Source organism: Ailuropoda melanoleuca, chromosome 6 (genome assembly GCF_002007445.2).
Source record: "Ailuropoda melanoleuca isolate Jingjing chromosome 6, ASM200744v2, whole genome shotgun sequence".
NCBI classification, from domain to species: Eukaryota; Metazoa; Chordata; class Mammalia; order Carnivora; family Ursidae; genus Ailuropoda; species Ailuropoda melanoleuca.
In genome coordinates, this window is record NC_048223.1 from 73,122,382 (window position 1) to 73,145,187 (window position 22,806).

Genomic DNA, 22,806 nt, shown 5'->3' on the forward strand with positions numbered 1-22,806 from the left:
GCAAAATGGTGATACTCTATCATTTCTTTTTTATTCATTAGCTGGAATACCTCTAAAGAAGGAAACTTGTCTTAACACTTGGTACCTGAATACTATTCCTACAGAAAAAGCAGATAAGTGTTTTGATTCTTTCCATTTATTTATTTATTTATTGACAGAGAGCAGGGTGAGGGGCAGTGAGAGAATCCTGGAGGAGACTCCCCACTGAGTGAGGAGCTGGATGCTGGGCTTGATCTAATGACCCTGAGGTCATGACCTGAGCCAAAATCGAGTCAGATGCTTAACCGACTGAGCCACCCAGGCGCCCTTCTCTCCCTTTATTTATGTACCAATTTTTCAAAATTATAATTTGTTCCCTAGCTCCCTCCAAAGGTGGCCAGTGAGTATTTCATTGTTAGTGTTGATTCATGATAATTTGGTGGATTTTAACATATTTGCTCTGCTTTAATCCATGGCAGTTACTTTTGATGTTCAAATTGTTCGATTTTTGGCCAGCAAGAACCTCTTTCTAACTTGGTACCTTCTCAGTCCTTTTGACCTGACCTTCCTAGTCTTCAGTACTTTCCTTGATTTCTGGTGTGACGAGATACTTGGGTGCATCCTGCCCCAGAACCAGAATTACCATTTTCTCCAAGGAATCATGTTTCCTTGTAATAGACAACACTGGGGCACCTGGGTGGCTCAGTCACTTAAGTGTTGGGCTCTTGATTTTAGCTCAGGTTAGGATCTCAGGGTTGTGAGATCAAGCCCCACATCCAGCTCCGCGCTCAGTGAAATCCGCTTGTCTCTCTCCCTCTGTTCCTTCTCTCTCTCTCAAATAAACACATACATACATAATCTGAAAGAAAGAAAGAAAGAAAGAAAGAAAGAAAGAAAGAAAGAGAAAAAGAAAAAGAAAGAAAGGAAGGAAGAAATTAAGAAAAAATGCTGTTTAGGGCCTGCAATCCAGAAACCAAGACTTACACTGTGTCCTACATTATTATTTTTTTTTATCTGACTCATTAAATAGCTTAAGTTTGTTCTCGATTGCTGTCATTGTTGCTATTGTAAAAGTGATCTTGGGGCTCCTGGGTGTTGCAGTCGGTTGAGCGTCTTGGTTGCAGCTCAGGTCATGTTCTCAGGGTCATGAGATCCAGCCCTGGTCAGTCTTCAGGCTCTAAGCTCATTGCCAGTGGGCTTGAGATACTTATCTCCCTCGCCCTCTGCCCCTCCCCTCTGTGTGCACGTGTGTGTGTGTGCATGCTCTGGCTCTCAGATAAAATAAATCTTTACAAGAATCTTTTTCTTTTTTTTTTTTAAGATTTTATTTATTTATTTATTTATTTATTTGACAGAGATAGAGACAGCCAGCGAGAGAGGGAACACAAGCAGGGGGAGTGGGAGAGGAAGAAGCAGGCTCATAGCAGCGGAGCCTGATGTGGGGCTCGAACCCATAACGCCGGGATCACACCCTGAGCCGAAGGCAGACGCTTAACCGCTGTGCCACCCAGGCGCCCCTACAAGAATCTTTTTCTACACTGTATCTTTTCCCCAGTGAAAAGTTGTTGATTTTTATTTGTGAGTGGCCTACTAACTGAACTTTTTTACTTTCTGTGTTCGCTTGTTTTACTTTGCTTTTTCAGGAAGACTATCATACCTAAGCTGTAAATAGTAATTTCCCCATCTCCTTCTCAACTGTTACACCTCTTATTTTGTTCTTTTGTCTAGTTACATTTTCCGACACTTTCAGCAGTTTTATATACCGAAGATGATACAGTCACACTGGTCACACTGGAGTTTTCCATTAAGTGGGCTTTCTGACGTAAAAGACAAAAGAATTCGTGCTTTTTGTTGGTGGTGGTGTCTTTGTTTTGTGTTTTGTTCTGAGGTGGGAAGGGGCAGAAGGATAGGAAGAGGGAGGGAGAATTTCAAGCAGGCTCCACGCCTAGCACAGAGCCCGATGCAGGGCTGTCTCACGACCCTGAGATCATGACCTGAGTCGAAATCAAGAGTTGGACGCTTAACTGACTGACGCCCCAGGTTCTCCGGAATTAGTGCTTTTAGTGTGGTGCTTTTACTGCAATGAAAGTAACTGGTAGACACGAGTTATGCTTGGGCCAAGCAGGTTAACTCCCTTTCCCTACAGACACCTTCCACTCTTCTGTCTCTCTGTTGTCACCTTCCATGAGACAGAGCTCAGCTCATTGCTCTGTGGTGATCTGTGCTCCGCCACCCACTGCACACCTTTCACAAAGATTGCTGTATAACGTTTCACGGGACTCTAAGAATGCTCAGCCCTCAAAATACCAGTATAAGAAGAAGGCCAGGAAAGGGAATATATTCCCTGTATGGCAGCCAGCGTTCCGTCGCAAATTTCCTAGTCTCACATCGTTGTGTTTTTTAGTGCATCTGTGTAAGGATTTTCTAAAAATCCTCATTTTAGTTTTCATCTGGCTGTTCTTCCAGTTAGATATTTAGAGGTCGGCACCACGTGTCACGGATGTTTATTTTTTGAGCTCCTACTATGACAGCATAACATACTGATTGAAAGTGTGGGCCCTGGAGCAAAACTGCCTACTTCTATGTATGACCTTTGGTAAATTATTAATCTCAGTGGACCTCAATTTTTAATGTGCAGAATGGGAATAATAGTAGTTGCTCACAGAGTTGTTCTGAGGATTAGATGATTTTTTTCCAAGTTTTAATTTAAATTCCAGCTAGTCAGCATACAGTGCAATATTAGTTTCAAGGATTACATGATTTTAATATAGCTCATGGTAGAAATTATTAGCTACCATTATTAACCATGCCAGTTGCTTTCCTATTCATGAACAGCTAGATAGTGAACACTATTACAGCAGTTTCCTCACCAGCCTCCCCGCTTTTTCTCAGTCTCCCCGCTTTTTCTCTGTCCCCCTCCTTCAGTTGTTTACAGGATAATCCTATAAATCAGATTTTGTCACTCCTTCAAAACCATCCAATGGCTCCCATCTCACTCAGAATAGCCAAAGTCCCTATGGTGGCCTTAAGAACCCTACATGATTGGGCCCACATTGCTTCTCTGACTTCATCACCTACTGCCCTTTCCATTCTCTCTACCCCAGGTTCTTAAGAGGTCTCCCTGTTCTTTGAACACACAGGCACACTCCTGTGTCAAAGCCTTTGTTTTGCTTTTCCACTGTCTGGGATATCCTTTCCCTAATGTCTTCATGGCTCACTCTCTTAGCTTCAGATCTTTACTCAAATAACACTCCTGGGGGCAACTAGGTGGCTCAGTCATTAAGCATCTGCCTTCGGCTCAGGTCATGATCCCAGGTTCCCTGGATGGAGCCCCACAACAAGCCCCGCATAGAGCCCCACATTGGGCTCCCTGCCCAGTGGGAGGTCTGCTTCTCCCTCTCCCACTCCCCCTGCTTGTGTTCCCTCTCTCACTGTCTTTCTCTCTGTCAAATAAATAAATAAATAAATAAATAAATAAATAAATAAAATCTTTAAAAAAAATCAAATGACACTCCTCAAAAAGGACCATTCCTGTTTAAAAATAGCAGCCTTGCTTCACCTGCTAACACTCGTTATCTCCTCCTTTGTTTTGTTGCCACGACACTCATCCTCTGACATTGCTATATAGTTTATTTAATATATTTCAGGTCTTGGGGTGCCTGGGTGTGTCAGTCATTAAGTGTCTGCCTTCAGCTCAGGGTGTGATCCTGGGGTCCTAGGATCAAGCCCCACATCGGGCTCCCTGCTCCGCTGGGAGCCTGCTTCTTCCTCTCCCACTCCCCCTGCTTGTGTTCCCTCTCTCTCTGGCTGTCTCTCTCTGTCAAATAAATAAATAAAATCTGAAATATATATATATATATATTTCAGATATATATATATTTTTGATATATATATGTATATCAGATATATATATATTTCATGTCTTTCTCTATACTAGGGCAGAGATTTTTCTCTGTTTTTAACTGCTGGATTTCCAGAGGCTAGAACAGTGCCTGGCATATTAACAGACACTTCAAATATTTATCGAATGAATGAATGAGTCATTTGAAGTGTTGTGGAAAATGCACTGGTAGGAAGCCAGACTGGCAGCAAGAGTACCTATTAAAGTTAATTCAGATGATGGTGGTCCAAACTACTGGAGATGAGAAACAGATGCAAGAGCTCTTTAGGAAATGGATTGGACAGTACTTGGTTTTATATTTAAGGACAAGAGAAGAGAGTGAGCGCAAGAAGTCCTCAGCTCCTCTAGTGGTGCCATTCTCAAGAGATGCGAAACATAAGAGCTAATGTGGTGCGGGAGGGGAGGGGAAGGGAAGGGAATGAGTTCCAGTTTCAACATACTGATATACAGTGGAACATTCAGGCGTGGTGGTCTGGAGCTCCAGAGAATCATTGGGCCTGGAGACCAAGTTTTGGAAGCAAGCAGCTCATGTAATAGAAGCCATGGAAATGCCTAAGACATATACCTGGGACAAAGTTTAGGAAGGAGTCCCGAGGAACACTAACATTTAAAGGACAGATATTTAATTTCACTTCTTGCTTAGGATAATTCTGTAGAGAAAAGTAATAGTATCACTTATGTTTTACCATGAGAAACCTGAAGCTTAGAAAAGTGAACTTGTCAATTAGCGGAAGTGAGAATCAAGCCACGTCTAGAGCTTCTAAAATCAGTCTCCTTTGTGTATCTCCAAGCGCTACAGCTAGCTAGCGCCAAAAGTTAACACCTCCGCCCCTGCCACCCACATTTGACGGGCATTTAACTTCATAGCTTGGGAAGGTATGGAATGGAAAAAGCCACGCCTGAAGTGGCTTATCACAGGTCTGGGACTTCTGTGTTACTTTGGGAAGTTGTACATATACCTACAACCTATTTCAGGGTTGTAGTGAAAACATTTGTCGATCACCGAGTGCTTTTTACATAGTGAAAGCTATCTTTCACTCCAGAAGCTATATATTAATAGTAAATGAATCCTTGCTACATTTTCATCCAGTATAGCTAGGTTATACTAATATCAAAAGGTTTCTGTCATTCAGGTTATACCAACTAACGAGTAGTTAGGTATGTTCCCAATGGGTTCTGTTAAAGGCAGCCGATACTTTGACGTAGATGGCACTTTACGGGTCACGCGAGAGAAGAATTCGCCACCGCAGAGGGTGGGGCTGGAGGTGGACCCACCCTCATTGACAGCTTCGTCTCCGTGACAACGGTTGCTGTGGTGCCCACTACCCCTTTCCATTGGTTACAGACGAGCACATTGCGGTTCCTCTGGCGGACCTCATTCGTTACCGTTTTGCCGTGTCGGAATCTGTCCGGGGCCGTAAGTGAAGTGTCGCAAAGCAGAAAGAAGGCGGGAGCCCCGATTGCGAACATTGAGGACACCCAGGCTGTAGAGGCCGCTATGGCGAATCCTCCGTGGGCCGAGATTCGTGAGAAATTCCAGGCCGCGCTGGCCCTGTCGCGGGTGGAATTGCATAAAAACCCCGAGAAAGAACCCTATAAGTCCAAATACGGCGCCCGAGCGCTGCTGGAAGAGGTCAAGGCGCTGTTGGGCCCCGCGCCTGAGGACGAGGATGAGCGGCCTCCGGCCGAGGACGGCTTGGGCGCGGGGGACCACGCCCTGGGGCTGCCCGCCGAAGTGGTGGAGGCCGAGGGGCCCATCGCCCAGGGGGCAGTGAGGCTGGCGGTGATCGAGTTCCACCTCGGGGTGAACCACATCGACACCGAGGAGCTGTCGGCGGGGGAGGAGCATCTGGTGAAATGCCTAAGGCTGCTGCGCAAGTACCGGCTGTCGCAGGACTGCGTCTCCCTCTACATCCAGGCGCAGGTGAGACTGAGCCCGGCCCACTGTTGGCCAGAGGCGAGGGGTGGAGAGGGTCCCCACTCTCGCCAAGGCCAAAGGCACATGCTGGCAGGCACAATTTGGCCCCGTGTTTTTGAAGTTGTGGAATAAACAGCTTATAAACTTCAACAACATCACTTGCTGCTTCGCTTAGTCGTGGTCAACGCATTGGTTTCCTGAGACGCTACTACATTTAAATGCCTTTTCAGGCTCTTCTCCACCAGTCAAAGCCTGTTCGTTCTATTAAGAAGAAATCCATAGTAATTTAAATCTTAATTTAAGGTCTCGAGGAAATTACAGAGGATGACCCTAGTGCATGCTTAATTTAAAACAAATTGTTTAAAAATCTTCTGTTTTTGCCGTATATATTCGTTTGCTCCCCAGGGAATTCCTGCCTGTTCTTCAAAACCTATCTCAAAACAAATTTCATACTTTTAGTGACTTTCTTTGGATCATTTTGTTCGGAACTTGTATCTTTGAATTCTTATAATACTTACTACTGTTTCCCGTGTATATGGTCCTTGGTTTATTAAGAAAGAAATCTGATATTCTCTTCGGGAACATAACACTTCAAAATACAAATGTGTATGAACTCCTTGTATGTGCCAAGAACTTGGTGTAAGCTCACAAAGCCTTACATCCAGTAGTTCCAGTTTTTAATATATGTGATCCAGGGAACATTTGCCAAAATTGATCACATGGTAAGTAGGCCGCAAAACAACCCCTCAAAATTAAAAAGGAAATCGTATAGGTCATTTTCTTTTATCATGATCCGAGAAATTTAAAAGCTGCACAGTAACAGGAACTATGTCTCTTCTTGCACATTATTTATAACCTCAGTACCTCCTGCACAGTAGGCCATTCTAAATATTATTCCAGGGGATGAATGATCCAAAGAAATTCATAAGATGTTGAACTCAAACAAAACCTCAGTTATTTGAAACTTTCTTTAACCAAATGGTTGCCTAAAATCTTAATAAGCATTGAACAATTTCAACATCTCAAGAATAGAATTAGAAACCTCCCTAAATGTAATATACAATGTCTGGTATTTACTGTATTTTGATTTTACTGTGCACATTGTTTCATATCTTAATACGTCTAAAATCAGGATGCATCTTACATCTGTGTCATAATTTACTTGGCAGTGTTTTCTTGTGGATAGGTAAAATAATTGTGTCTTACAGATGGGACACCTTACATTCAATGAAATACAGTATTTCAAACAGCCAACCTTTTCTGAAGGGTAAATTATTTTAGGTATTCTTACTAAAATCAGGAACAAAACCCTGATTAGAATTTCTGCCCATTGCAGGGGCACCCGGGTGGCTCAGTCGCTTAAGCATCTGATTCTTGATTTTGGCTCAGGTCATGATCTCAGGGTTGTGGGACTGAGCCCTGCATAGGGCTTCATGCTCCAGATGGAGTCTGCTTGAGATTCTCACTCTCCCTCTCCCCCTTCCCCCACTCTCTCTCTCTATCAGATGAATGGATAAGGGGTGCCTGGGTGGCTCAGTCAGTTAAGTGTCTGCCTTTGGCTCAGGTCATGATATCAGGGTCCTGGGATTGTGCCCCCGTGTCTGGCTTCCTGCTCAGCAGGGAGTCTGCTTCTCTTTCTCTCTCCCTCTGCCCCTCCCCACTGCTCGTTCTTTCTCTCTCAGATAAATAAATAAAATCTTTAAAAAAATAAAATGAATGGGTAAATCTTAAAAAAAGTTCTGGGCATTGCAATAATATAGAAAGCCAATAAGAGTTATTAATTTTGGCTAAAAAATAAAATAATTTCTAAAAGTAACTATTTGCATAAATGATCCTTGTATACCTAAAAACTAAAGTCATCAGCTGAAAAACTATTAGGACTGTGATCAGTTCAATAAAGTGGGAGGATATAAATAAATATATAATATCAGTAGTATTCCTGTATATAAGCAATACTGGTTAAAAATATTTTTAGTAATTGCATTCACAACAGCAATATTTGGGGTAATAGAACTGATAATCCTAAAAGGAAAGATATAAAACAGTTTCCTGGGTGGCAAGAATTAAACATAACAGTAATATTCTGATATTCATTTGTAGGTTCGATGCAGTTTCTGCTGAAATCATAATAGTTTTCCTTAGAGCTTGACCAAATGAATATGTGTATCTGAAAGAAAAAAGAAAACTGAGCATAAGAAAAAGAAAAATGCACTAAAACTAGCTTACCAGGTACTAAAACTATACAACAATAGTAATTTAAGTCTATTTTTGCTGTTTCTAACTCTGCTGTTCAGTTGATCTGTTTATTCCAGTGGCATTACCGCACTAGAATTTTATTACATTTAATATTTGCTATACATGATGAGAGATTTTTTTGAAGATGTTATTGATTTGTTTATCTTAGCACGCAAGCAGGGGAGGAGCAGAGTGGGAAGGAGAGGAGGGGAGAAAGAATCTCAAGCACACTCAGCGCCAAGCGCAGAGAACTTGGGGCTCCATCTCACAACCCTGAGATCATGACCCCAGCCAAAACCAAGAGTCTGAAGGTTAACCGACTGAGCCACACAGGTGCCCCAGTGATGAGAGAGTTGATCTCACTAATAGTAAAGCGAACTAAAAGAAATAGAAAAATTGTATCAGATTGGCAGAGGTTATTAAAGATATTGCTTATACTTGTTATTGGGGAGACTGTGAGGAAACAGATATTCTTTATTAGGATTATTGTGAGTGGAAATACAAAGTCACAGAACTTTTCGGAAGATCAGTAGGTATCAGAATTCTGGAGTCAAGACTTTGACTTTAAAATTCCATATCAGTATCCTAAAATAATATTGGGACAGGTGTGCAAAGGTATGTCAACATGGATGTTCATAGCATTGTCAATTAAAAAAAAACCAGAGAAATATCAGTCAGTAGATATATGGTTAAATAAATACTGATACATCCACATAAGATGTATCTGTAAGAACAATGTGCAGCCACTAAAAAATAATGATTTATATTTGCTAACCAAAAATATCAATATGGAGAGGGAAGACCATAAGGCATGTTTGGAATTAGGTAGAATGATTCCATTTTGTAAAAGACTGTGTGTGTGTGTGTGTGTGTGTGTGTGTGTGCAGGAAAAAGTTTGAAAGTAACAGCTCATGGGAATTTATGGGAATTTATGATATTCTGACTGCTTTATCTCACCCTGGTGTTTCCTTCCTGGGAAACTATAGAAATACAAAACCTGAATCTACATTGGAATATCAAAAGAGATACCCCTTCTATCTCACTAGGTTCTGGTGCCTTAAGAATGATTTTTCACCTTGGGGCACCTGGGTGACTCAGTCAGTTAAGCATCCAACTCTGGATTTTAGCCCAGGTCATGATCTCAGGGTCATGAGATCGGGCTCTGTGCTGGGTGTGGAGCCTGTTAAGAGTCTCTCTCTCCCTCTGCTCCTTTTCCCCCCCACCTCGAGTATGAACTCTCTCTAAGAAAAAAAGATTTTTCTCCAGTTTTCCTTCCAGTTTTTGCTATCAGCAATATACACTTGTATTATCATCTTTTTTTTTTTAATTAAAAAATACACAAGTAAGCTCCACAGCCAGTGTGGGGCTTGCACTCATGGCCCTGAGATCAAGAGGTGCATGCTGTACCCACTGAGCCAGCCAGGTGCCCCTCATCTTGAGTGAAATCTAACTACTTCACCTTAGTAAAATTTCCTAACAAATGAGTAGATTATTCTCCCCACTCCCAGGATATATAGGTATAAAGAGTAGCTTTTGTGTGTGTTTATAGCTTTATTGAGGTATAACTGGCATACAATAAACTGTACATCTAAAGCACACCCACTGAGCTACCCAGCCTCTCAATATGCTAAAATTTTAATATTTTTTCATATCTATGTTCATGAAGGATATCAGGCTATGGCTTTCTTGTTATGTCTTTGGGTTAGTATGAGATGGAAAGCGTTCTTTCCTCTACTTTACTGAAAGAAGTGGTGTAGAGTTGGTATTATTTCTTATGTGTTTGGTAGAATTCACCAGTAGTACCTTTTCAGCTGCTTTATTTTTATTTTTTATTTTTTTAAAGATTTATTTATTGGGGTGCCTCAGTTGGTTAAGTGTCTGCCTTTGGCTCAGTTCATGATCCCAGGGTCCTGGGATCAATTCCTGCATCGGGCTCCCTGTTCAGTGGGGAACCTGCTTCTCCCTCTCCCTCTGTCTTTCCCCTCCACTTGTGCTCTCTCTCGAATAAACAAAATGTTTTAAAAAAAGATTTATTCATTATAGAGAATCTCAAACAGACTCTGTACTGAGCACGGAGCCTGATGCGGGTCTCGATCTCATGACTCTGAGATCACGACTTGAGCTGAAACCAAGAGTCAGATGCTTAACTGACTGAGCTACCCAGGTCCCCCTAGCTGTTTTTATTTTATATTTAATTTTTTTCCTACCTGGTCTGGTATCCTGAGGGCAAGAACATGAGAATGCTCTGTGAATGATACAATAATTTCTGGTGTATTTTAGGATTTGTATTATATTTAAACATAATTTACGTCGAATGTCTATAGTAGTTATCTTTGTGAACATTTAAAAAAACCACTAACACTATATGTCAGTTATATCTCAATAAAAAGAATTGCAAAACTAAAAAACCCAAAATATCACACTAGTAATTTTGGAAAAAATCAATTCTAGATCTGTTGCATGGTCTTTACCTTCAAGATCTCAGTAGGTTACGGTTTAAAAGAAAAACCTTAGTCATTTGTAGACACACTCTAGGGTTCTGTACTTGGTTTAAGATTTATCACTCACCAGAGTCGTTGCTTTCTGTGGATCTAGCAGGTTAAATATATCACCATCCCGTCAAAATAGAGCAAATGTGGCCAACCAGTTCCTGGTACTAGGGAAATCTCTAGACTCTCTAGGCTGGATATAGTATGCTGAGGTTGGGCTTATTGGTATCATGGCTAAATGAAGTTTCTCAGGGACTATTGTCAGGAAAAATAAGTTGAACTAGAGAGTGAGACAAGGCGATTTGTGAATCCATTTCTAAGATTAGGAAATGAATATTAAGGGAGATCATATTGTTTGAGCCTGGGTGGGCAGAGTAATCAGTAAGTTAGTAGTCGGTCAGAGCCCTTCAGGTTTCCCCAGGGTCCTGCAAAGGACCCTCATAAGTAAAAAGGAAACAACTGTCCAATCTCAGTACATTATCCCTATGACCTACAGTCCCTACTGAGGACTGATCACTTAACTTAAAAAAATGATAGAATAGAAACATTATGTGAAGCCAGAAGACCAGAGGGCTGTGTTCCAGAGGAATGATCAAGTTACCTATAAACTGTAGGTTTTCTAAACATTTTTTGTGCCATGTGCCCCTTTTGCAGTCTACTAAAGCCTATATTTCATAAGACAGAATAATTATTTTATTTTATTTTTTAAAGATTTTATTTATTTATTTGACAGAGATAGAGACAGCCAGCGAGAGAGGGAACACAAACAGGGGGTATGGGAGAGGAAGAAGCAGGCTCATAGCAGAAGAGCCTGATGTGGGGCTCGATCCCACAACGCCGGGATCACACCCTGAGCCGAAGGCAGACGCTTAACTGCTGTGCCACCCAGGCGCCCCCAGAATAATTATTTTAAATGTTTAACATAAAATGTAAAGAGTTACAAAAGAAACCAATAATATAGAAGTTTATTGAAATGTTTTTTTTAAAAGATTTATTTATTTATTTAAAGGGGGGGCAGAAGGAGAAGGAATCTCAAGCAGATTCCCTGTTGAACCTGGAGCCCAGTGTGGAGCTTGATCCCATGACCCTGAGATCATGACCTGAGCTGTAATCAATAGTTGGATGCTCAGCCAACTGAGCCAGCCAGGCACCCCTGAAAGTTACTTTAATTGGAAGATTTATATTGTCATTATTCATTTCTCTTTTCTTTATTTTCCAGAATAACCTGGGTATCTTATGGTCTGAAAGAGAAGAAATTGAAACTGCACAGGCTTACCTAGAATCATCAGAAGCGCTGTATAACCAGTACATGAAAGAGGTATGTTGTATGTCAGATAAATTTTAAATTTTTATTGAAACTAGTCAAGATTTGGGGGTGCCTGGGTGGCTCAGTTGGTTAAGCATCTGCCTACGGCTCAGGTCATAATCCTGGGGTTCTGGGACTAAGCCCTGCATCAGGCTCCCTGCTCAGTGGGGAGCCTGCTTCTCCCTCTCCCTCTGTCACTCCCCTTGCTTTTCTCTCTCTCTCTCTCTGTCAAATAAATACATAAAATGTTGAAAAAAAAAAAAGAAACAGTCAACAAAACCAAAAGATAGCCAACAGAATGGGAGAAGATATTTGCAAATGACATATCAGATAAAGGGCTAGTATCCAAAATCTATAAAGAACTTATCACTTAACACCCAAAGAACAAATAATCCAATCAAGAAATGGGCAGAAGACATGAACAGACATTTCTGCAAAGAAGACATCCAGTGGCCAACAGACACATGACAAAGTGCTCAACATCACTTGGCATCAAGGAAATATAGATCAAAACCACAATGAGATACCACCTCACACCAGTCAGAATGGCTAAAAGTGACAAGTCAGGAAATGACAGGTTGGCGAGGGTGCAGAGAAAGGGGAACCCTCCTACACTGTTGGTGGGAATGCAAGCTGGTGCATCCACTCTGGAAAACAGTATGAAGGTTCCTCAAAAAGTTGAAAATAGAGCTACCCTATGACCCAGCAATTGCACTACTGGGTAAATACCCCAAAGATACAAATGTTGTGATCCCAAGGGGCACGTGCACCCCAATGTTTATAGCAGCAATGTCCACAATAGCCAAACTATGGAAAGAGCCCAGATGTCCATCGACAGATGAATGGATAAAGAAGGTGTGGGGGGAGCACGTGCGCGCGCGCGTGTGTGTGTAATGGAATATTACGCAGCCATCAAAAGAAATTTTGCCTTTGCACCAACGTGGATGGAACTAGAGGGCATTATGCTAAGCAAAATAACTCAATCAGAGAAAGACAATTTTCATATGATCTCACTGATATGTGGAGTTTAAGAAACAAGGCAGAGGATCACAGGGGAAGAGAGGAAAAAATGAAACAAGATGAAACCAAAGAGGGAGACAAACCATGAGAGACTCTTAATCTCAGGAAACAAACTGAGGGTTGCTGGAGGGGAGTGGGGTGGAAGGATGGGTGGCTGGGTGATGGACACTGGGGAGGGTATGTGTTGTATTGAGCACTGTATGTTGTGTAAGACTGATGAATCACAGACCTGTACCCTTGAAAGAAATAATACATTATATGTTAATAATAATAAAAAAAATTTAAAAATAAAGAAAAGAAACTAGTCAAGACTTGATGGGTCTTATTCCTCATTTACAGTATTAGTACATGACTCTTCAGGATGCTCAGGGACCTCTCTATAGAGATGTCTAGGTGGTCACCTAATAGGGTTCTTAAAAATAATCCTCAGCTGGGGTCTGTGGGTAACTTAGTCTAAATATAATTGTATAGGAAATATTCTGATATTATCCTAAAATACTGATATTGGCATATTTTCATTTATAATCTAAAAATTCTATTTTGAGGTTGTCTGGGTGGCTCAGTTGGTTAAGCGTCAGCCATTGGCTCAGGTCATGATCTGGGATTGAGTCCTGCATCCTGCATCAGGCTCCCTGCTCAGAGGGGAGTCTGCTTCCCCCTCTCCCTTTGCCCCTCCCCCCTATTCATGCACATGTGCTTGCTCTCTCATAAATAAATAAAATCTTTGAAAAAGAACAAAAAAATAAAAATTCTATTTTGAAAAATAAATAAAAATAAAAATTTTATTTTGATGTCCACTGAGAATAACAGTGCTTACAGGAAAGCAAACAGCTACTTAAGCAAAATATCTAAAGTCTTTGAGGCATCGTTCTCAAATTTTAGTATGCATCCATCTGGTGGGCTCTGGAGGGCTTGTTAAGACAGAATACTCATTCCCGGACTCTTCAGTAGGTCTTGGTTGGGGCCTGAGAATTTGCCTTTCTAACAAGGTGCCAGGTGATGTTGATGCTGCTGGTCCTGGTACTACACTTTGAGAACCACTGCCTCAGAGAAAGGGTTTTCAGTGATTTTTTTTTTCCACTGTGAAATCCCTTTGAAATGTAATTTGTAGAAACTGATGAGCCATTGTGGTTAAGCAGATCAGAAGAACTGTCAGCCCAGTCCATTATAGACACCTTCTTCCACCCCACTGTGGTAGTACAAAACACATGCCAGAAACTTCTAGGGCTCTAGGGAACCTAGATCGAAAATGTCTATGGTAGAGGGCCACAGCCCTGCAAAGGTGGCAAATCATTGTGTTACCATCCATTCCTTAATAAATTTTACCTACTAAAAGTTGGCAGTTGGTATGAGATTACCCATGTGTGCAGGCAAAGGGGTATAGGGGGCATTTCTGTATCATCAGCTTAATTTTTCTTTCTTTTTTTTTTTTTTAAAGATTTTATTTATTTATTTGACACAGAGAGAGAGAGAGGGAGAGAGCAAGCACAAGCAGGCAGAGCAGCAGAGGGAGAGGGTGAAGTCTCCCCACTGAGCAGGGAGCCCAATGTGGGTCTCGATTTCAGGACCCTGGTATCAAGACCTGAGCCGAAGGCAGACACTTAACCCGCTGAGCCACCCAGGTGCCCACGTCAGCTTAATTTTTCTGTGAACCTAAACTGCTCTAAAAAATAAAGCCTTATTTTTTTTAAATGTTGGCAGTCTTCTAAAATTACAATGGATTTTAGTTAATTCTGTTTTGAGGCTATGCATNATCTTAACCTCCTCCCCCAGCCCTCCTTTTTATAACCAGATATTTTGAGGTTTCTTACATTCAGAGTTAAGAAGCAAGGCCTTATTGGGGCACCTGGCTGGCTCAGCCAGTAGAATATGTGACTCTTGATCTTGGGGTTGTGCATTTGAGCCCCACGTTGGGTGTAGAGATTACTTAAAAATAAAATCTTAGCACTCGTGTGTGAGGCAAGCAGAGCCAGAGTCAAAACCAGAGGCCGAACTCGGGAGCTGCCAAGATGGCCAGGCTTCCCCACAGGATTATCAAGGAAACCCAGCGATTGCTGGCAGAAGCAGTTCCTGGCATTAAAGCACAACCAGATGAGAAAAATGCCCGTTATTTTCCTGTGGCCGTTGCTGGCCCCCAGGATTTCCCTTTGACGGAAATACTTTTATTTTTTTCTTTTCTTTCTCTTTTCTTTTTTGTTGAGGGAGGGACTTTTAAACTTGAACTATTCCTTCCAGAAGAATACTCGACAGTAGCACTTAAACTATGTTTCATGACCAAAATTTATCATCCTAATGTAGACGCATTGGGAAGAATATGTTTGGATATTTTGAAAGGGAAGTGGTCCCCAGCACTGCACATCCGTATAGATCTGCTGTCGATCCAGGCTTTGTTAAGTGCTTCCACGATGATGTAGCGGAACAGTGGAAGACCAACGAAGCCCAAGCCATAGAAACAGCTAGAGCATTCACTAGGCTGTGTGCCATGAATAATAAAAATCGAGCTGATCATTAAGCCTGCATCACTTCTCCTGTTCTGCCAAGACTTCTTCCTTTTTTGTTTGCACTTAATGGACACAGTCTTAAGAGACATTACAGAATAAAAGGCCAGACATCTTCAGTCCTTTGGTGATTAGATGCACATTAGCAGATCTATGTCTTGTCCTTATTCACTGTGGTAAAGCAGGAGCAGAGGCTAGAAGTACCATCTGTATTGTTGGGAAACGTGTAAAAGCAGTGGCCCCGGGGCGCCTGGGTGGCTGAGATGGTTAAGTGTCTGCCTTCGACTTGGGTCAAGATGTCCAGGTCCTGGGATCGAGCCCCACGTCGAGCTTCCAGCTTAGCAGGGAGTCTGCTTCTCCCTCTCCCTCTGCTTCACCCCCTGCTTGTGCGCACGCTTGCGCACGCTCTCAAATGTGTACATTTTAAAAATCTTAAAAAAAGGCAGTGACCCCTCTCTGCTTTTATTCATTTCCCCCATCATGGTTTAAGTATAAAGCACTGTGAATGACAGTAATTGTCAGGATTAGCTGCAGGGGTGCGGGTGTTTTTATTTTTTTTGAGAGGGAGAAGTAGTTTTCATGTTGTGGGCTCCTTTCCCTCTTTTATGGTGATCTAACTGCCTTGGTTAAAAGCCCATAACCAGTTCATTAGAATATGCTCTCTAGCCAAGTTTAACTTTATTTAGATGCTATAGATGGACAAGCTTGATTGAACCAAAATGGGAATATAAACAAACATCACAGCCCTCACTAATAAACATTATGACTTTGCTGTCAAGTGTAGAATCCTTCCTTCAAGAAAAAGCTTATGACCATTTTGTATGGCTTGCCTGGAAACTTTTGTAATCTTAGATTTTAGTAAAATATTTTTTGTTATTCTACTTTGCCTTTGTACAGTTTATTTTACTGTATTTATTTCATTTTTCCAATGTGACATTTGTATTTAAAAATTAAAACTGGGGGTGCCTGGGTGGCTCAGTTGGTTAAGCATCTGCCTTCGGCTCAGTTCTTGATCCCAGGACCAAGTCCTGCATCGGGGCTCCCTGCTCAGCGGGGGGCCTGCTTCTCCCTCTGCCCTTCCCCCCACCTCATGCACTCAGGCTCTCTCTTTCTAAAATAAATAATTAAAATCTTTAAAAAAATTAAAACTGATGGAACATTCCGTTTTGGTCTTCACCACCTAACAAGTGGAATGGCAAGAAGTGGATTTTGCCAGTTTCTTTTCACCGATGCAAATCTGTGTTGAGATATCACTCAGTGGAGTATTTATAAGCTGGCCCTGAGCGTGCATAAAGCATCGGTATCTGATTTTTTTTTTTTTACCTCCTAGAAATTTGAAATAAATACGTGTTGTCTGGGGAAAAGAGTCTTAAAAAAGAAAAAAAGTCAATGTCTTACCAAGTTCACCAGTGTTTTGTATGTTGCTAGCATCACTGGTAAATTTTTAGTCCTCATCTTATTTGACTTCTCAGTAGCATTTGACATAGTTGTTCAGTCTAGCATTTGGCACAGTTACGTCTCTCTTCCTTGAAACACTTCCTTTACCTAGCTTCCACCTCTTTTTCTTTCTTCTCTGTCTGTGATGCTTCCTCCATATTTCCCCAGCCTGTGAACGCTGGAGTACCCAGAGTGGAGTCTTTGGACGTCTCCTCTTTTCATCTGCATTCATTCCCTTGTTCTAAATACCATCTCTTCACTGTTGGCTCCCAATTATATCTCCAGTCTGTACCTCTCCAATTCCAGATGTGTCTGTCCCACTGCTGATGTGACATTTGCACTTTTTAAGGGGTAGGTGTCTCTGAAGCTACTGTCTAACATTGAGCTTCTGATAACCTTCCCCTCCCCACCTCCTTTGCTGTAAACACCAACTTCTTTCTTCCAGTTGCTGAGGCCTAAAACCTTGGAGACTCCTCACACTGTGTCTAATCTACAGTTGGCTTCACCTTTAAATTATATCTAGAATCAGACCACCCTGGTCCCGGCCACCACCCTCTCTTGCCGAGGTTATGGCTGTAGTCTGCTAACTGGCCTTCCTGCTCTCGTGTTCCCTTCAGTCTGTTCGCAGCCTGTTCAAAGGCAGGTCACATCAATCACGGCCTCCCTCAAGTCCTGCTAATAGCTTTCCCATCTTGCTCAGAGTAGACCCCAAAGACCTTATAAAGAATACACGTTCATTATCTGATTTGGCTACCATTATTTCTGTAATTTTTTAAAAAAGACTTACTTATTCATTTGAGGTAGGGAGGCACAGAGGGAGAGGCAGCGAGAATCTTAAACAGACTCAGTGTTGAGCGCAGAGCCCAACCCGGGGCTCGGTCTCATGACCTTGAGATCTGGACCTGAGCCGAAACCAGGAGTCAGACGCTCAACTGACTGCACCACCCAGACGCCCCTTACTTCTCTAATTTTATCTTCTATTCTCTCCTATCTTGTTGTGCTGTAGCTACATTGGCCTTCTTGCTGTTCCTGAAACACACCAGACAAGCTCCTGACTCAGGGTCTTTCTCTTAACTGTTTGCTCTGCTGAGACTCTCCTCCCCTAGCCTCATTCCCTTCAGCTTGTAACTCAGATGTCTCCCATCTAGTGAGGACTCACTGGCACGCCCTCTAATACTGCAAACCACCCCTCTGACACTTCTGTCTTCCTTTCCTGCTTTATTTTCTGCTTCACATTTACCATTATCTAACACATTGTTCATTTTAGTGATTTATCTTGTTCATCACCCATCTTCAGGACTAAAATGTGAGCTTCTTGATGGCAAGGATATTTTTTGTTGTTGTTGTATTCACTGCTGTCTCCACAGCATCTAGAACAGTGCCTATTTCTTGAAATAGTGATATTCCACTTTGTCCATCCAGATCAACCAAAAAAAGAATGTTCCTACTGTGTGAATGCTTGAGTGAATTTAATAGAGCATTTCAGTTTAAATATATATGTACAGTAGTAGTTTGAGAATTGCTTACATGATTTTGTACTTGCTTAGTATCAAAAGTCATTCTGAAGAAAAATATTTTTAATATTTCATGAATTATTGACCTAATAGTGGCAGGCATTAGAATGTTTATTTAAAAAAAATCTGTAGATAAGAAATAGAGTTCTAGGTAAAGGAGAGATGTAAACAGCAGAGGAAATCACTGGATTTGAGATAGGAGACCGGGGATTCTAGTTTGGTTTGTGGTTATAACTGACTGACCTGGGGGAACTCAGACTTTATCTGCCACCCATTCCTCATCTGTAAGATGGGGATAACCTTCCTATCTCAACAATACAGAAATGTTGTGGGGATCAGATAATAGGGTAGTTAATGCAAAGTCACCAGAAACATGCTGTACATAGCAAATAGTTGCAGAATGGTTAAGTAAACTATGGTACACTAATAAAAGGGAATATGATATAACCATTAAAATGATTAACATCTGGATCATGAACACATGGAAAATATATACAATACATATGTGCACCTTAATTATACCCTATTCACGTTTTTTCATCTTCCCTATAAAGATGGACTAGATGTTATAACTAATAAAATGAACATTTTGGTTTTAGAAGTTGTAACTAATAAACCCTAATGTTTATTGAATGCTTAAGCAGGCTGTATTTTATTCTCACAACAACTCTATGTTTTGTTCTTGTTGTTTTGTGAAGGAAATACTTTTATTCCTGTTTATAGGTAGGGAGTTTGTGATTCAGTGACATTAACATATGCTATGTGACACAGTCAGAATTTAAATCTGGTTTGTCAGACCCCAAACTCTTGTTCTTTCTACTGTACTATGCTGCCTTCCAAGGTAATATTGTTGAGTAATTATTGAATTAGGATAAAGGGATTTTTTTCTCCATAAAATTGCTCAGATACAGAATAAGTAATAAAAAAGAAAATATCTTTTATTATTATGAAGAATTATTCATTAGTAGGTTTTGTGTGAGGTTAAGAGACCAAATATTGGGGCACCTGCTTAACTCATTTGGTAGAGCATGTGACTCTTGATCTTGGGGTCATGAGTTTGTGCCCCACTTTGGGTGTAGAGATTACTTAAAAAAAAAAGTTAAAAAAATATCAGACAGAGGGATAATTAGCTTATTTATTTAAATATTTCCCAGCTTTTTATTTTTTAAGATTTTATTTCTTAAGTAATCTATATACCTAGTATGGGGCTCGAACCCACAACTCCAAGATCAAGAGTCACATGCTCTACCTACTGAGCCAGCCAGATGCCCCCCCAGCTTTATTAATATAATTGACATATAATATTGTGTAAGTTTAGGGTGTGCAGTGTGATAATTTGATACATGGATATATTGCAAATGATCACCACAGTAGGATTAGTTAATATCTCCATCACCTTACATAACTAGCTTTTTTGGGGGGGTGATGAGAACATTTATGATTACTTTCTTAGCAGCTTTCAAGTATATAATACAGTATTGTTAACTGTAGTCACTATGCTGCTTATTATCTTTAGAGCTTATTCATCTTATAACTGGAAGTTTGTGCCCTTTGCCCAGCTTCTCCCCATTTCCCCTTCTCCCAGTCCCTGGCACTCACCATTCTACTCTGTTTCTAGGAGTTAACCTTTTTTTTTTTTTTTTTAAAGATGCTACGTATAAGTTGTACCATTCAGTATTTGGAGAATGGCCATTTAAAAGCATTTGACATAGGGATGACTGGGTGGCTCAGTCAGTTAAGCATCTGCCTTCAGCTCAGGTCATAATCTCAGGGTCCTAGAATCGAGTCCCATGTCGGGCTCCTTGCTCATCGGGGAGCCTCCTTCTCCCTCTGCCTGCCCTTCCCCCTGCTGTGCTCTCTCCCTCTCTGACAATAAATAAAATCTTAAAAATAAGTAAATAAACGAAAATAAAAGCATTTGACATGTTATAAAATTGCTTTCCAAAAACACTAGCAATCTACTCTTTATTTCCCTAGTGTACGAGAATTCTCATTTCCTTCAGAACTTTTCCTTATATAGCTTTTAAAAAAATCTGTGCTGTTATTGTAGGCAAAATGGTCTTGTTTTTATTTGAATTTCTTTGACTATTTTTGAGTGTTTCTGTTCCATTTTTCTTTTTCTTTTTTCTTCATGCCTTTTTATGTGTATTTACTCAAGTTTCTGGCTGATTTCTTTGCTCATTTATGTTAAATCTTTATTTTTAAACTGAGAAATAATTGACATATAACATTATATTAGTATAGGATGTACACATAATGATTCAGTATATGTATATTTTGTGAAATGATTACCACAAGTCCAGTTAACGTCTGTCACCGCATACATTTACAGTTTTTTTTCTTGTGATAAGAACGTTTAAAAGAACGTTGGTCTTTTGGCAAAATCAAGTCTACAATACAGTATTGTTAACTGTAGGCACCATACTGTACAGTTCATCCCCAGGATTTATTTGTTTTATAACTGGAAGTTGCTGTCTCTTGACCACCTTCACCCTTTTCTCTACTACCTCCACCTCTGGAAACAACCAGTCTGCTGTCTGCATCGAGGCATTCTTTTTTCTTGTGTGTTTTTGCTTTTTTTTCTTTTTCTCTTTAAGATTTCACATATAACTGAGATCATATGGTATTTGTCTTTCTCTGACTTATTTCATTTACCATAATGTCCTTAAAGTCCATCCATATTACAAATGGCAGGATTTCCTTCTTTTTTTGTGTGTGTGGCTAAATAATTTCCTGTGTGTGTGTGTGTGTGTGTGTATACACACACCACATTTTTAAATCTATTTATCCACTGATGGACACTTAGGTTGTTTCCATGTCTTGACTGTTGTAAATAATGCTACGGTGAACATGGGGGTGCTTATATCTTTTCAAGTTAGTGTTTTCATTTCCTTTGGATAAATACTCAGAAGTGGAATTGCTGGATCATATGGTAGTTCTATTTTTAATTTGTTGAGAAACCGCCATACTGTTTTCCATAGAGGCTGCCTACTTTACATTCCACCAACAGTGCACAAGGGTTCCCTTTTCTCTAACTTTGCCAACACTTGTTATTTCTTGTCTTTTTTGATAATAGCCATTCTTACGGGTGTTAGGTGATATCTTATTGTAGTTTTGATGTGCATTTCCCTGATGATTAGTGATGTTGAGCATCTTTTCATGTATTTGTTGGCCACCTGTATGTCTGCTTTTGAATAATGTCTATTTAGATCCTCTGGCCATTTTTAAATCAGATTATTTGTGTTTTTTTGCTATTGAGTTGCATGAGTTCTTACATATTTTGAATATTAACCCCTTCTCAAATACATGATTTGTAGAAATTTTCTCCTATTTGGTAGGTTGCCTTTTCATTTTGTTGCTGTGTAGAAGCTTTTTATTTTGTTATATTCCCACTTGATGTTTTACTTATTTAACAAACATTTATAGCACTCATTTATAGTACCTGCATGCACTGTTATAAATGATTTACCAATTTTAACTCATTTAATCCTCATGACAACTTATAAGGTAGATACTTTTATTATTCCTTTTATACAGATGAAGAAAAAGCAGCACACTAGATTGTGACTCACCCAAGGCGGCACTCTATACTAAAGTGAAGCTGGGATTCTGACCCACATGACCTAATTCCAGAACCCGTACTTTTAATCACTATACTCTATTGTCTCAGTAGTTGGATGTAGTCTAAAACACAAGTTTGAGGTGCTCCTTTAAGAACTGTGCAGTGTAGGGGCACCTGGGTGGCTCAGATGGTTAAGTGTCTGCCAGAGGCTCAGGTCATGATCTCTAGGTCCTGGGATTGAGCCCTACATCGGGCTCCCAGCTCAGCAGGAAGTCTGTTTCTCCTTCTCCCTCTGTCTCTCCCCCTGCTCGGGCTTTTTTCCCTCTGTATCTCTCTGTCTCCAATGAATAAATTTAAAAAATGTTTTAAAAAAAGCCTGGGATGCCGGGGTGGCTCCATCAGTTAAGCGTCTGCCTTCGGCTCAGGTCATGATCCCAGGGTCCTGGAATCAAGTCCCACATCAGGCTCTCTGCTCAGTGGGAGTCTCCTTCTCACTCTGCCAGCCACTCCCCCTGCTTGTGCTCTCTCTCTCTCTGACAAATAACTAAATAAAATCTTAAAAAAAAAAAAAAGAACTGTGTAGTATAGAGAGGACTTCCATATCTATACCAAAATGATAATAAGTAAAAGGAATGTGCTGTGAGCAGAATGCATAAACTGAACATTCCTATTTGCTTTGTCAGTTTAATTCACTAGACATTGTTTTTACTATATGCCAGATACTGTGCAAAATGCTAGGGAATCAAATAGGAATAAAATATGGTCCCTACCCATAACAAGCTACCCCTGGAGGATAAAGATTGGAGCAAATCAGCATGTTAATTATACCCCCAAGGAATTTTTTTGTTGTTGTTATTTTTTTTTTTAAGATTTTATTTATTTATTTATTTATTTATTTATTTTTTTTTTTTTAAGATTTTATTTATTTATTTGACAGAGAGAGACAG

General features: G+C 40.6%; 2 protein-coding genes across 2 annotated transcripts in view; both read left to right on the plus strand.

Moving 5' to 3' along the window:
* The first annotated feature begins 5,295 nt into the window (after positions 1–5,295).
* Positions 5,296–22,806, plus strand: part of KIFBP (kinesin family binding protein) — a 34,548-nt gene continuing 17,037 nt past the window's right edge. The window contains exons 1-2 of the mRNA XM_002913731.4: positions 5,296–5,804; positions 11,742–11,840. Of these exons, the coding sequence (XP_002913777.1) occupies positions 5,379–5,804; positions 11,742–11,840 (525 nt within the window). The 5' untranslated portion in view covers positions 5,296–5,378. The remainder of the gene's footprint in view (positions 5,805–11,741; positions 11,841–22,806) is intronic.
* On the plus strand, positions 14,659–15,386 carry LOC105240977 (ubiquitin-conjugating enzyme E2 N-like). The gene has a single exon (XM_011234308.3). It carries the CDS (start codon positions 14,858–14,860, stop codon positions 15,260–15,262), a length of 405 nt encoding a protein of 134 aa, XP_011232610.2. The 5' UTR covers positions 14,659–14,857; the 3' UTR covers positions 15,263–15,386.